This window comes from Lepidochelys kempii, chromosome 15, assembly GCF_965140265.1.
Source record: "Lepidochelys kempii isolate rLepKem1 chromosome 15, rLepKem1.hap2, whole genome shotgun sequence".
Lineage (NCBI taxonomy): Eukaryota > Metazoa > Chordata > Testudines > Cheloniidae > Lepidochelys > Lepidochelys kempii.
The window spans coordinates 15,628,113-15,641,827 of record NC_133270.1 but is presented as its reverse complement, the minus strand read 5'-3'; the positions used below and the strand labels follow the sequence as shown (position 1 = coordinate 15,641,827).

Sequence of the window (13,715 nt, the reverse complement as noted above, 5' to 3'; positions counted from 1 at the left end):
TCCCTCTGCTGACTTTGGAGCAATAAAATCCAAAATATTGTTTTTGTATAGGTCCTACATAAACAATGGATATCTTGGTGGTTTGGCTTCATTTTGGGATTTTTTCTTACAACTCATAAAACGAATATAGTGCCAGAAAGGTGGAAGCAAGTGTGGAAAGCTCTTTTTTCTTGCTGGAGCTTTGATTGCAAAACTAAACACTTTTCAAACTTTAAATGCAGCGCATCATCGACTGGGTAACTTAGGTCACAGCAGGTGATGGAAAAGATATTTTTCCATTAACCTGTACAAGACACAGTTCATTTATTTTTTCTTGTTTGTCCACGGGAGTCCTATTATTATTATAAACCTGTCACTCTGCTAGATGATTTTCCAGGAGCATATGACAACCAACTGATAAAAGGAGCCCCAAACTAATTTGAGTTTTCTGTTTACTAGCTTGCCAACACAACACCATTTAGTAGTAAGAAAGGTTGAGCAGAATTTCTCTTTTGTGAAAATATTTTATTTCTCATCTCTAATAAATATTAGGCATATTTTACTATAGTATGCTTTAGGATATAGTTTTGTTTTGTTTTTCATTCTGCAGATCCAAGGAGGTGATCCTACTGGAACAGGAACAGGTAAGTGTGTGTAAATATAAAGTGCTGCATAAAGCCATGTGTTACTGGCTGGTTTGTATTGAGAGAATTTCCATGAGTCTTGTTCACAGTTCAGTGTGCTGGGATTGTGTTATAAGAAGGAAAAAATATTATGGACTAAAGGAAAGTTCTCTCTTTATTCCATATTAATTAAATGTTAGAGACCTGTTGAGGCCTAGTTAGTGGCCAAATACTATTCATTCCCCCAGAATTAATCCCCTTGTTAGGCACAGGCCTCTTCCCTTTTTGTTTCTAACTTCTAGGGATTACTTTGTTACTACTTTTTCCTGGCTGTTCTTCTTTCCTAGCCTCTGTGATCTAGATACAATGGTGATAGCCGCTGTAGAGATGCAAAAAGCTTAGAATAGACATATATGAGAGTTGCTCCTACTACTGCAGTGAAGGCTCCTCAGGGCATTGACCATCCTGTTCTATATAAGGTACATTATGAGCTTACCTGCTGCTGTAAATTGGCTCGCCACACACCTGTACAAGTCAGTTTTGCCTGCTCACTATCAAATGTCAGCCAGCGTCCACAGCTGCTTGTCAGGCAGGCCCCAGGATTCTGTTCTACTGCTAAGTTACACGGGTGCTGCTTACACACACACACACACACAATTCCTGTGCTCACACAATCTATTCATCCAAAGGTTTCAGAGTAACAGCCGTGTTAGTCTGTATTCGCAAAAAGAAAAGGAGTACTTGTGGCACCCTAGAGACTAACCAATTTATTTGAGCATAAGCTTTATTCATCCAAAGGAATGTCTATGTAATTGTTAAATATTGTAGTATGTATTATTTAGTTATCAATTCAGATATATTTGGACTTGCCAAGACTCTACCCCTAATGAGCATAAAGGGCTAAAATTAATGAGGGATTATGCAACTGCCGGATCAGAGTGGTTAGGGATTCTGTGTCTTGAGTGCTGAAGCCCATTGAAAAGATCTGTTACTTACTATACGTTTTGTTACTCTTGGACTGTCCAGTGAAATATGGTCTGATGCCATTAGAAGATGACTATTGGTTTGAAGGTATCTAAAGGCATAATTAGGAACATCTTAAAAAAAAGAAGTGAAAGAAGTGCTAGGGAACTAGAGGTACTTGAATGGGTTAGTGGTATACCCCAGTAGCCTTTCACTTCTATAGGCAGGAGTTAAAATCTTGTTGTGGAATGAAAATGAACTTGGTGGTGTCATTCTAAGCTCCATTTGTGCAAATCATAAAACTACCATGAAATACAGCATAATTAACAATCTGTAGAAAAGAGGGCCAAAGCTGGCAAAGCAGTTATGTTGAAGGTTTAGGGAGGAGTTGCAATTTTGAGTGAAAGTTAAGAATTTAATGCAAATAAAGCTGGGGGGGAAATCGTAATGTGTATCTTTTCATTTTAGAAGAGAGCTTGATAGAAGGATGGAATCCCAAACCAGAAAGAACAGTCTCTGATTTTTTTCATCTTGTTTTCTTCCATTTACTTCATTTTAATTGGATCTGAATCTACTATAGACCTGGGGATCCTGCCTGAGTTTATGAAGCCTGTAGCAGCTCTCGTAAAACTGTCAGTTTATACCCAAATGTCTCTGACGGAGCTAGCAGCTCTTCAAACAGTTGCTGCAGTTCAGGAGAATCCAGACATTGCAGAAATCAACTTTTCAAATAAAGAAGCAACAAGACTCACTTTCATCAGGCCTGAGTTTTTTAAAGACCTTAACTTGGTTCCAGTCAGAAATAAAACATATTTGAAACACTTGATGTGATGAGATGTTAGAAGTGCTAGGCTCCTACAGGACTCTTAAGCCTGTTTTGTTTGTGTATATTCTTTAATATTACACAATTTAATCAACTGTGGGGAAAATCTTCAAGATTTGTTCTTGATTACCTAGAAACTTCTGCACAGCTGAGTGGTATAACTTCAGTGGGTTTTAGTTTCACAAAGCAATTTTTTATCTGCTTAATTCAGTCAGTATTTTGCTATTGTCATCTAATTGATACATTTGATCTTTTTATACTTCATTAAGCACTAATCATCTTTGATCATACTTACTATTTTTGATGTACATAGGATGAGCAAATAGTTACAACTATTTCTGTTTCTGACAGTGCATATGCATGCAGCCTTTCAAAAAAACAAGATTGAGATCATCTTGCTGAATCTTTTGTCTTTGTTTCTGAGATGAGTATATTGAGTGATGCAAAAACAAAGACATTTATTTAAAAAAAAAAAAAAAGGTTGGGGTGGGGGGAACCTCTCTAGGCTTCTTCCCTGTCTGTAATTGTTTCGGCACATCATAAAGCAAATGAACAAGAAGTATAAATAACTGTTTTAATACTCTGAGAGCAGCAAGTTTAAATGCTATAATCAAAATATTCTAAACTTGCTCTCATTTGCAGTTGATTAAACCTCAGGGGTTTTTTTTTTTCCGTTGCTTTCAAATGTGGAGCCATTGTATGCGGAGGGCCTGCGTTGTTGAACACAGCTGCAGTCCTGAGCTTCCCTTGTTTTGTTAACTGCAGTGTTGTTGCTTAAAAATAACAGATTTAACATGAAATACAGCTCTGTTCTGCTCACAAAGTGGCTTAATTTTGTTCTCTGAGTAGCTCTGAAAAAGGCCTGGATTATGTTTCAAACCAACGCCTCATTTAAAGGTTCAGGATAAATAACGTTATGATTTCAGAGTCCTGGTATAAGTCACATACCACAGAATGACTAAAGAAGTATTTGTTAGAAAGTTAAGTGGGAAGTTGAACTTTAGGGTCTATGGGCAGGACCTGTTGGTATCAACATAGAAGGGCTACAATCCTGACATGGCACAGACTACTGCACTCTGTTTTTTCTGTAAGAATCATGGATAACTCTTGTTTCAAAGAGAAGTACTGGTTGAGTAGTGCTAAAACACTAGAATTTAAGTAGAAAAAAAAAGAGATGATCAAAACTGCTAGGACAGCAGAACTGTTTTGAGTAAGTTCTATGGTCTGTCTTGTACTGGACGTCAGACTCTTAGACAAATGATTACAATGGTCCTTTCTGGCCTTGGAATCTATTTTAAAAAACCTAGACAAGGTTTTAATCCATAAATCGGAGCTTTTATATATTTCATTTCAGGGCAGTGAAACTATAATATTTTACAAATAAAATTAATCTGTATCTTAGAACTTTTTATTAAATGAATTTATCAAAAATCCCCCACTAAGGAAACCTGCTGGTTTTTGTCAATTATTCCTTTATCAGAAAGCAACCAGATGATGGGGAAAATCACAAAGGCTACAAATAGGAAAAACAAGTACATCCTCTTAGTTGGCACCATATCTCTTTTTTTGGGGGGAGGGCCGGAGGCTCTCTACTTGAGAAAACTATATAGTGTTTCTTGACAATACTGTTGAAAGCTCAGATATTTTATTTGTGAAGCACATGCCAAAAATGCATAAGCACATGGGGTAAACATTTTTTTAAAGGGTCCTAATTTCCAATTTTAAGAGAGACTTAGGCACTTCTGAAAATTTTACTCATGACTTGATTGCTGTGGCCCTTGTCTCTTTTGTGATATCTGTTCGGAGGCAGCAGAAAACAATTTAACAAAGAATAGCATTGAATTTTAAGAAGTTTAAGTTTGCTGCAAAGATGCCACCAGGAGGAAGTTAGGAGAGACCAGTAGAAGGACAATGGATGGGGACATATGGGTAGAAGAATTGGCAGATGTGACATTCATGTGGTAGTGATCTTTTCATGGAAAAAAGTGGGAAGTTCCACGCATTTAAAGTTGGAGAACGATTGAAGGGGAGTGGAGGATGGTTGGAGCAGAGAGTTCATAGTGCCCAAGGGTCTGAGAGTCACCAGTACTCTTTAAAATTGTTTTTCAGTATTTTGGACGGAGTCTATACTTCACTACAGAAGGAAGACATACTTGTAGTGTTCCTTACCTTACCCTGAGAATTATGGAAAGAAAGGAATTTTGGGTCTCAGCAGCAGATAGGTAGATGTCGAGATGACAGATGGATTGGAAAACCTCCAGTGCAGACATGGAGAGTTCAAACTCCGAACTAGAGATAATTGCAATGTTTTCTCTATCCTGTGTTCAGAAGTGTTAGTTGTCTGGGCCAGTTGCCTTAGGGAGTTAAAACAAGGCTCAGCTTAAGTTCTGGGTATTTAACTCTGTGTATGTGTTAAGTGAAGGGTCTCTTAAGAGCCTCTGGCCTCCCTTCTCCACATTAGAAAAATGCTCAAGATTGGATAGTTAGAATCATAGAATATCAGAGTTTGAAGGGGGTTATCTAGTCATCTAGTCCAACCCCCTGCTCAAAGCAGGACCAGTCCCCAATGTTTGCCCCAGATCCCAAAATGGCCCCCTCAAGGATTGAACTCTCAACCCTGGGTTTAGCAGGCCAGTGCTCAACCCACTGAGCTATCCCTCCCCCACAAAAAATAAGGGCTCGTGGGGCATGAGTGTTTATGCCTATTACTCCTGATAATGCTAATTAGAGTGGTATGTGTAAATCCATGCTCATTGTAGCTTCAGGAATTCTATATGATAGACTAGTTTCATTGTCCCAAGAGCTTGTTTGTTCAAGGTAGGTGTTCACGGGGGTTTCCTTGAGTCATTTGTCAATTCTGAAACTTTCCCGACAGGCTATATATCTGCATTAGAAAAATCTCAGAAAGTAGGAGTGGTTTGTTTCAATCCTTATTTAAGATCATACATTTTCTCTAGGTGAATTTTCAGACCTCTCTTAGGATTGGCCTCAACTTGTAAATCTCATGCCATGCTTTGTGTAGTATCTAACACAGTCATGTCAACCTGGAGCTCGTGTTCAAAGGAAGTGTTCAGCCTATGGATGTTACTGTGGACTTTAAAAAACAGAGTATATAATTGTAATGCCTTTAAATGTGAATTGCAAAGTTTGCACAATAAAAGGTCCCAACTTGAGTGGGAGCAACTGGATATGATTAACTGGGATCTCACAACAAGTTTTAAATTGTACTCCACTTTGCAGTTCTTCAGAAAATGCACTAGGCGTATGACTTTAGGAATACAATTGATCAGCACAGAAACCAAAGGAGACTGCTTCCTATAGGGATTTTAAAAAGGCAGAATTTAGTCAGTATGAGTAGCTGGTTAAATTTTTCAGTACTGCCAATATGAAAAATCAGTGGGAGTTAAGTGCCTAACTGCCAGCCTTTGAAAATGTACTCTACATTTCAAAAGTGTTGCCAGTTACGCACTTCTCTCTCTGTGTGTGTGTGTGTGTGTGTGTGTTTGCATAAAGCAAAAGGAGACATTAATTTCTTCAAAACAGCATCCCACCTGCCTCCATTCTTCCCTTCCTGTCACTGTGACCTACAGGTTAATGAACTTGGTCTCTAATCAGAGTCAGACTAAGGGTATGTGTACCCTTTGAGCTGGGGGTGTAATTCCCTGCTCGAAGAGACATATCCATAGCTGTGATCAAGCTAGCATGCCAAAGATAGTGTTGTGGCAAAGTAACAGGAGGCACTAGCCACCTGAAGTACTTACCTGTCTGAGACAGTAGGCATGTGCTCGGGCAGACTAGCTCCTTCCACTGTTCACACTGCCAGGGCTGCACTCTGGTTTTAGAGCACTAGCTCAATAAGAGTTAGCTTGGGTTTGTCTCCTCAAGCTGGGATTTACACCCCAGCTTGAAGTGTGGACAGAATGCAAAGACCTTCCGCTGAGAATGTTGGGCCCCTAGTGTCTTTTAAACGTATGTACTGTTACTCACACACTCCAGCTGACCTCCGGTGCTAAATCAGGGCCCCAAAAATTTAGAATTCATTTGTGGAAATTCGTTGTTTCCTTCCCAAAACTTAGATTGGAGCATTTTAAGTCAGTCAACTTTAGCTTTACTTTGCCTCTGCTCTTTTGAGTTTGTCTGAAGATGGGTCTGCAAAGAACTTGAATTGTTTTCATCCTTTTGAAAGTCTCTGAACCATTGGTCAAATGAATCTCTGAAAGTTTTTTTGATTGTGTTTAATATTGTCCGCACGTTTTCTTGAGCATTTGGTTGCAAGACACTTAAGTGGTAAAAATCAGAAATCAGTTTGGATAACACTGAGAGACTAGCCAAGGGAAAAATCAGTGAAATAAACAAGCTTATTAAAAGCATGTTTGGTATTTTGTGCCCTCTATTTTCAAAGAATTCATGAGAAAGAGAAACTTTATTTCAAAGGCACTTAAATTGAACATGATGGAAAACCCAATCCATAGAGAAGACCATAGAGGCATCACTGTCATAGGCACCCTCTCTAGTGTTGGTCAGAGGGAGAGAATTCTAAATGCCATGAAGACTGGAGGAAAATTTACATTGGTTGATAATCCTGTTTCATGGTAGAGGCAAGAAGGAAGGACTTTACATCTCTTGACTTTTGAACAGTTGGGCATGAGAGGTGGCCATTTTCGACTGGTCCACACCCGGCCCTCATCAATAAGAGTAATACTCTTTGGGGTGCAAACTCTGCTTTATATCTGCTGGATGAAAATTGAGGAGAGACTTGCAGCTTTGTCACTGTAAGAAGAGGAATGAGGAGTTCAGTGATTGCCTCTGATCTGTTATGGACAGGATGTTGTACATTACTTTGGAACTTGATGACCAATTAATATTTGGGAAATGGACTGTAAAATATGCTGCACAGTAAACTTTATCTCTCCTTGTTAATGGGGATTACAATAACTCCAGTGTTTTTCCCTCCCCGCCACCAGAAATGGTGGATGATCACTAATTTACCAGACAGAAATGGAAAAACTTGTTTTATTTTGTACACTAGAAATCTGGGTTTGTAGTGTGGCATTTTATCAGGAACTAAGATACAGAATAAGTAGCCATGAATATTAGATAATTGAAATGACTAAAGATGATTTAAGTTACTTTTTTTGCTATTTAATAGGCAACATGTTTGTTGCAGTCTATTCATTTCTTTTTTTTCATGGTGTATGATGTTTGTCATCTTTTCTGTAATTTTACTTGCTGATGTATTGTTTAAAAACAAAGTTAAAAAACCAAAACAAAACCCAAACCAACCAAATCTTTACCCAGGCTAAAAGAGCCAAGTTTCTTACCTAAAACTCTTGAATTCAGCGCTAATGCAATGTTAGGGGTTCCCAGAGAAAGCTGAGTCCTGGGGCCCAGGTTTAATGTGGATTGCTTTCAAACATCCCCGTTCTCTGAATCCCACTTGTGACCTGCAGGCACCACTCACTAGCTATGGCAACATTTGGTTTCTGTCCTCAACTGACCTTTTAAGAAAATCTTGGAGGTTTTTAGGTCATGAACTGTGCAATGGCTAGAGTTTTTGTTTAATCTAATTAGATGGATTTCGGTCATTTAAGCTAAGTAGATTTAGTTTTCAGATTCTTTTTTTAAAAAAAAAGGCACAGCCAATTTACTAACCAATAGCAGTGACACAGTAGTTGATACATCTCGAGAGATTTGAATAATTGTATTGGATGGAATTTCTTGAATGAAATACATCAGAGAATAACAATGTGTTGTGTTAAACTCCAGATTTCTTTGTCCTGTTTCTGTTGGGCTGTTTTCCCCCTGTTTCTCTGGTGTCTAGAGGAACTACTTGCATAGCACAGGAAATGTGTGGGGCCATCTTAAAAACAACAGATGCCCCTGCTACTCCTGTGCAATGGCTTTGAAAAGGTGCCACGTAAAACCTAGTCTGTCAGGCAAGCTGGATCTGACCAGTGGGGCATATTTTTGACACCCCTGCTTTAAGCTTTCATCACAGTTTAAATTTATCTTTCAGCATGAGAGCAATATAGACCAAATGCCTTAAAAACAAGGAAATATTGAGCCCAGACATTTATTTTGTGGCATTAAATAGCAGGCCGAAATCTGATAGTAGTTTTACCTTGACCAAAAATAATTTATATGATATGAAACTTAGAGTAACTCCTCCTTTTATTCTCATTTCCTTCTCCCCCAAATAACAATAGCAGTTTGCGTAGTTTATTTTTTCCTCTGTGGCTGTGAGATGCATGGTTGGTTAATCCTAGAGGAATTAGAATAGAAGTAGTGCGGTGCTCTACTTTTGCCTTATGTCTAGTAGAAACTGCACAGTGTTCCTGTGAGAATAAGGTTACTAACATCCCCAGCTGCACTTTGGTCCCAGACATTGTTTACTTTTTAGCTGTACACTAAATCCTGCTTCCCAGAACTAGTAAAAGGCCAGCTTTATACATGCACATGTGTAGAGGAGAGGACGTAAAAGTTCACCACAGCATAACCAAATTCAGTGTTTATCCTGAGATAAATCTGCTGTACATTGCAGCTAGACGAGGAATCTTCTTTATAATCTAGATAGTAATGGGGCTGGAATTCCTGGCAGTTATCAGGTGGAAATGTTTGCTTCCCAGCTGCAGTCCTCCATAATGGCATCTTGCAGGCAGGGCTGTCCTTACTCATATGCAAACTACGCAGCTGTGTACGGCACGGGGAAATTTGGGGCATCAAATTGCCCAAATTTCCTGGTGCCCTAAACAGCTGCGTGCTGCTCCAGTGGCCAGCCAGATCCCCCAGCTGGCTGAGCCAGCCAGGAAAGCTGCCTCTGCTCCGCCCCTGCTCCGCCCCTTCCCACCCCTGCTCCGCCCCAGCCCCTGCTCCGCCCCCGCTCTGCCTCTTCCCACCCCTGCTCCGCCCCAGCCCTACCCTCACTCCACTCCTTCCCCAAAGCCCCCGCCCCTGCTCTGCCCCAGCCCCCACTCCTTCCCCAAAGCTTCTGCCACTGCTCTTCTCCTGCCCCGCCTCTTCCCACGCTTGCTCTGCCCCCTGCTCTGCCCCCACTCCACTCCTTCCCCAAAGCTCCTGCCACTGCTCTGCCCCCACCCCACCTCTTCCCACTTCTGCTTTGCCCCAGCCCCGCCCCCACTCCACCCCTTCCCCTGAGGTACGTCCTGGGGGACTGTAGCAGGGGTTGGGCACACCCTGCACTCACCGGGCGGCAGGAAGTGGAGCGACCCAGCCCCAACCTGTTCCACGCCGCCGGTGAGTGCTGGGGGCTGGTTCCCCCCAAGTCCCAAGGGTGGGAGCCAGGGGAGCAGAGCGGAGCGGGCTGGGGCCGGGTCACTCCACTTCCCACCGCCCTGTGAGTGAGGGGTCGGGCCTGCACTGCACTCACCGGGCGGCAGGAAGTGGATCGACCCGGCCCCAACCTGCTCCGCTCCACCGGCTCGTGCTGGGGGGCAGTTCCCCCTCCTCCCCAAGCCTGCTCCTGCCCCCCACAGACCTTGGGTGCAGCCCTCCCGCCCCGCAATGCAGAGGCTGCGTAGGGCACCAAAATGTCTCAGGGTCTACACAGAGAAAAGGAATAGCCTGAAACTCTTTGAATAGACCTGATATTCTGATGCCTTTGGCAGTTCTTAAATTCATCATTGCCTCTTCTAATTGCTGATGTGAAACGAATTAGATTTATTTCTTCATTTTATGATGTACTACATCAATGAAAGGCTTTTACCTCCATCCCTCTGTCATCCACACCCTCTAGTTGCCCTTTAATTCTTGCACGTTCACAAGGACCTGCAATAACTCTCCCTCCTGAGTCTACAAAGCCACTCCTTGGTTTTGATTCTGATCTTGCATTGATTTTACATTATTCCATTGGGAGGAAGACTCTAGCTCCCCCCTTACCTTGAGCAGAGTTTTGACCTCATAAAGGGAGAAGTGCCAGAGACTCCATGAAATCCACTTAGAACTTGGCTATCGCTATTGAGATTTTATGTAGAAGGTGCTTAGATACTACAGTGATGGATGGCTGTTTAAACCCTAAAATAGATTTAATTGGAGGTACTCCTGAGATCAGAACTGGGGCCTGTTGAGTTTTCTGTCGAGGTCTGTAGAGAGCAGTGGTTTGACTCTGGAGACTGAGCATGCTTGTAGACCAGGGGTGAGCAAACTTTTTGGCCCAAGGGCCATATCTGGGTACGGAAATTGTATGGCGGGCCAAGAATGCTCACGAAATTGGGGGTTGGGGTGCGGGAGAGGGTGAGGGCTCCTGCTTGGGGTGAGGGCTCTAGGGGTGGGTCAGAAATGAGGAGTTCAGGGTGCAGGAGAAGACTCTGGGCTGGAGCAGGGGGTTGCGGTGCAGTGGGGTGGTGAGGGCTCCAGCTGGGGATGGGGGCTCTGGGGTGAGGCTGAGGATGAGGGGTTGAGGGTGCAGGAGGGTGCTCCGGGCTGGGACTGAGGGGTTCGGAAGGCAGGAGGGGGATCAGGGTTGGGGCATGGGGTTGGGGGGCAGGAGGGGGTCAGGGGTGCAGCCTCCGGGCAGCGCTAACATCAAGCAGCTTCCAGAAGTAGCAGCATGTGCCCCCTCTGGTTCCTACACAGAGGTGTGGCTCTGCACGCTGCCCTGTCTGCAGGCGCCACCCCTGCAGCTCCCATTGGTTGTGGTTCCCGTACAGTGGGAGTTGCGGGAGCGGCGCTTGGGGCAGGGGCAGCATGCTGAGCCACAGGGGGGACATGCCACTGCTTCTGGGAGTGGCACAAAGCGGGGCAAGCCCCCAACCCCGCTCCCTGGCTGGAGCCAGGCAAGTCCTGGACAGATGCATCTCCTAAAGCTAAAATGACAATATTTCCTAATGATTTCATCACTAGAAAAGGAGCAGGGATTGGAAAAACATCAATTTCCCTGGAAACTTAATGCTCTTGCAAGGTATATTTGAAAGTAATTTGCTGGCTTATATGATATCAGTTGTTCTATAAAAATAAATTGTATATGAGATTATGAAAGTATTTTTTTCTCCATTACTAATGGAAAGGGTTTGATCTTTGACTACAGGGAGACTCCAGACCTTGTGAGTTTGTCTCTTTAAACAACCTGTGCTGTTTCTGGGTACAGCCCTTAATATGAGGACTTCAGACTAAAAGAATCTCGAAAGAGATTTTTGTTTTAACTAGAATCCTACTGTTTAAATTCTTCAGTGGAAGAGGCATTAAACCTATGTGTAATATATATATAATCCATACATAGTTATATAGCTAAAGAAAGGTTTGTTTCATAAATGTAAAAAATAAAATAAGCCAAGCTAGTAGCAATGTTACTCTCTGTAAATTTTCATAGATCTTTAAGATTAGACTAGCTCCATCTGGCAGGCAGGCTGACAGTTTTTGAATGTAGTACTGTTGTCTCTCTATTGCTGTGGAGTCTCTTGTTAATGTTTCATTAATGAAGCTGCTGTAATTTGAGTAATAAATTTAAATGGCCAGTAATCTGTGCTGGGAAACAGTTCACCTCACGGGAAACTACAGCATTGAGGAACAAGAAAGATTAAATATAACATGGAATGAAGGGTTCTCAGTGGCTCATCTGTGTGCAGCCACAGTAGTTAGATATACATTTACTTGAAGGTTTAATACTTGTTTAGCAGGCCGAGCTAATTTCCATAAGTCTTGCGCTTAATGTTTCAGGAACACAGTTGGGAAAGATTTTATTTCCTTTCCCAAAGCTGCAAATAAACATTTTTTTCCTTAACAAAATAAGCACCCAGAAAGGCAATATTCAAAACAATTAGCTGAATCATGGCCATTCTTTCTCATGATTAATTTTTTGAAAATGAATTTCACAGTCATGATCTATCTATTCCTGCTGTTCATAATAACAAACTGGCTAAACATTGTGAATAATTCTCTCAGTATCTAGAATGTTGCCGGTTCCTGTGCAAATGGAACAGCTGTTGTGTATTCCCAGTGTTCTGAATACAAAAGGAAAAAGTGTGCATGGACAAAAGCAGGTTTAATATCCCATCCACTTTGATGAAGGAAAAGGGAAGAGACTATACGCGTTTTTAAAGCAGAGCTGGAATGTTACAGTGGTGCTACTTGTACCTGATCAGGAAATTTAATTAGCTAGATTCTCTTGTGCTCCAGCCCCATCATGCTGCTGGCTGCAAATGCCCAACAGAGAATCCACCTGACAGATGGGAATTCCGCAATGGTATAAAGCCAGCAGATCCAACTCCTGCTCCAACCATCGCCACCCCCAAAGTAGGGACCAAGGTCAGAATAGAGCTCAGCTCTGCTTTGCCAGTCCTCTACTGGCATAAGGTCCCCATGGGACTAACTCTACAGTGGCCCCTGGTCCTGCATTGCATAGAGCTTGGCATAGGGGAGAATGAAGCCCCAGTAATATATTTATCTAGTAATATATTTCTCTCTGATAGCAACATCTCTGAAAATCAGGCCTATAGCATGCAGGTTCTAACCTCTGTGCCTCTGTGTCCCCATGTATGAAAGGAGGCAGAACTTTACCTCTCCTCATGGGGTGAGGGGAGGATTTAATCTTTGCAAAATGCTTTGTGAGTCAAGTGTCTTGGATGGAAAGCTCTATACAAGTGTCATGTTATTACCATGTGCCTTGTTCTTCTGAGTGACAAGAAGAAAGCTATAGAAAATAAGCCGTCATTTTTATGAATTGGAGCTCTCCCACTTCTTTTTTCAGTGCTTTGCAATTTTTGTGCTCCCCTCAAATTATTTATTTTAAAATCACAACTGTCATGAGTGATTCCCAGCCCACACCTTTTTTTTTTTAAGCATTATAGTTTCTGAAACCTTGCATGTATATGAGGTGCATCTCTTCAGTTTGTTGCAAAGGGCTTATACAACAATATAAGATTAATTTACAAAGCATTTGTACATTTTGAAAAATAGTTTATTTGGGAGGAAGCAAAACCTTCCTGTCCAACAGAGAATGAGCTATTTCAGTTTGCCTGGAAGTATGTTTTGTCTTTATCCCCCCATGTGTATTGTCTCTCTAGATGTCAATTTGTATCTCTTCACTTTTTCACCAGTGTCACAAGTTGTGGCCATGATCTTGAATAGCTAACCGATGCTACAGATGCCGTTCTGAACAAATATTGAACTGATAAAAGCAGTAGAATTTACCCATCTGAGCTGTGTAGTTTACAGTTTCATCTCTTTCTTTCTGTCAGGAGTAGGTAAAAATCATGCAGTTGCAAAGATGAAAAGAAATCGCCTCTTCTATTAAAAAAAATACAAATGCTTTGTAAATTAATCTTATTAATCTGTTGTATAAGCCCTTTTCAGTCTTAAAAAATAGAAGAGGC

General features: G+C 41.7%; 1 protein-coding gene across 7 annotated transcripts in view; it reads left to right on the top strand.

The window, feature by feature from the left end:
* Nucleotides 1-13,715, top strand: part of PPIL2 (peptidylprolyl isomerase like 2) — a 118,987-nt gene that overhangs the window by 80,110 nt on the left and 25,162 nt on the right. For all 7 annotated transcript variants that reach the window (XR_012155048.1, XM_073312715.1, XM_073312716.1 and 4 more), the window contains one exon: nt 590-623. Coding sequence is in view for 6 of the 7 variants with exons in the window: in XM_073312715.1 (XP_073168816.1) it covers nt 590-623 (34 nt within the window). In the remaining variant the exon portion in view is untranslated. The remainder of the gene's footprint in view (nt 1-589; nt 624-13,715) is intronic.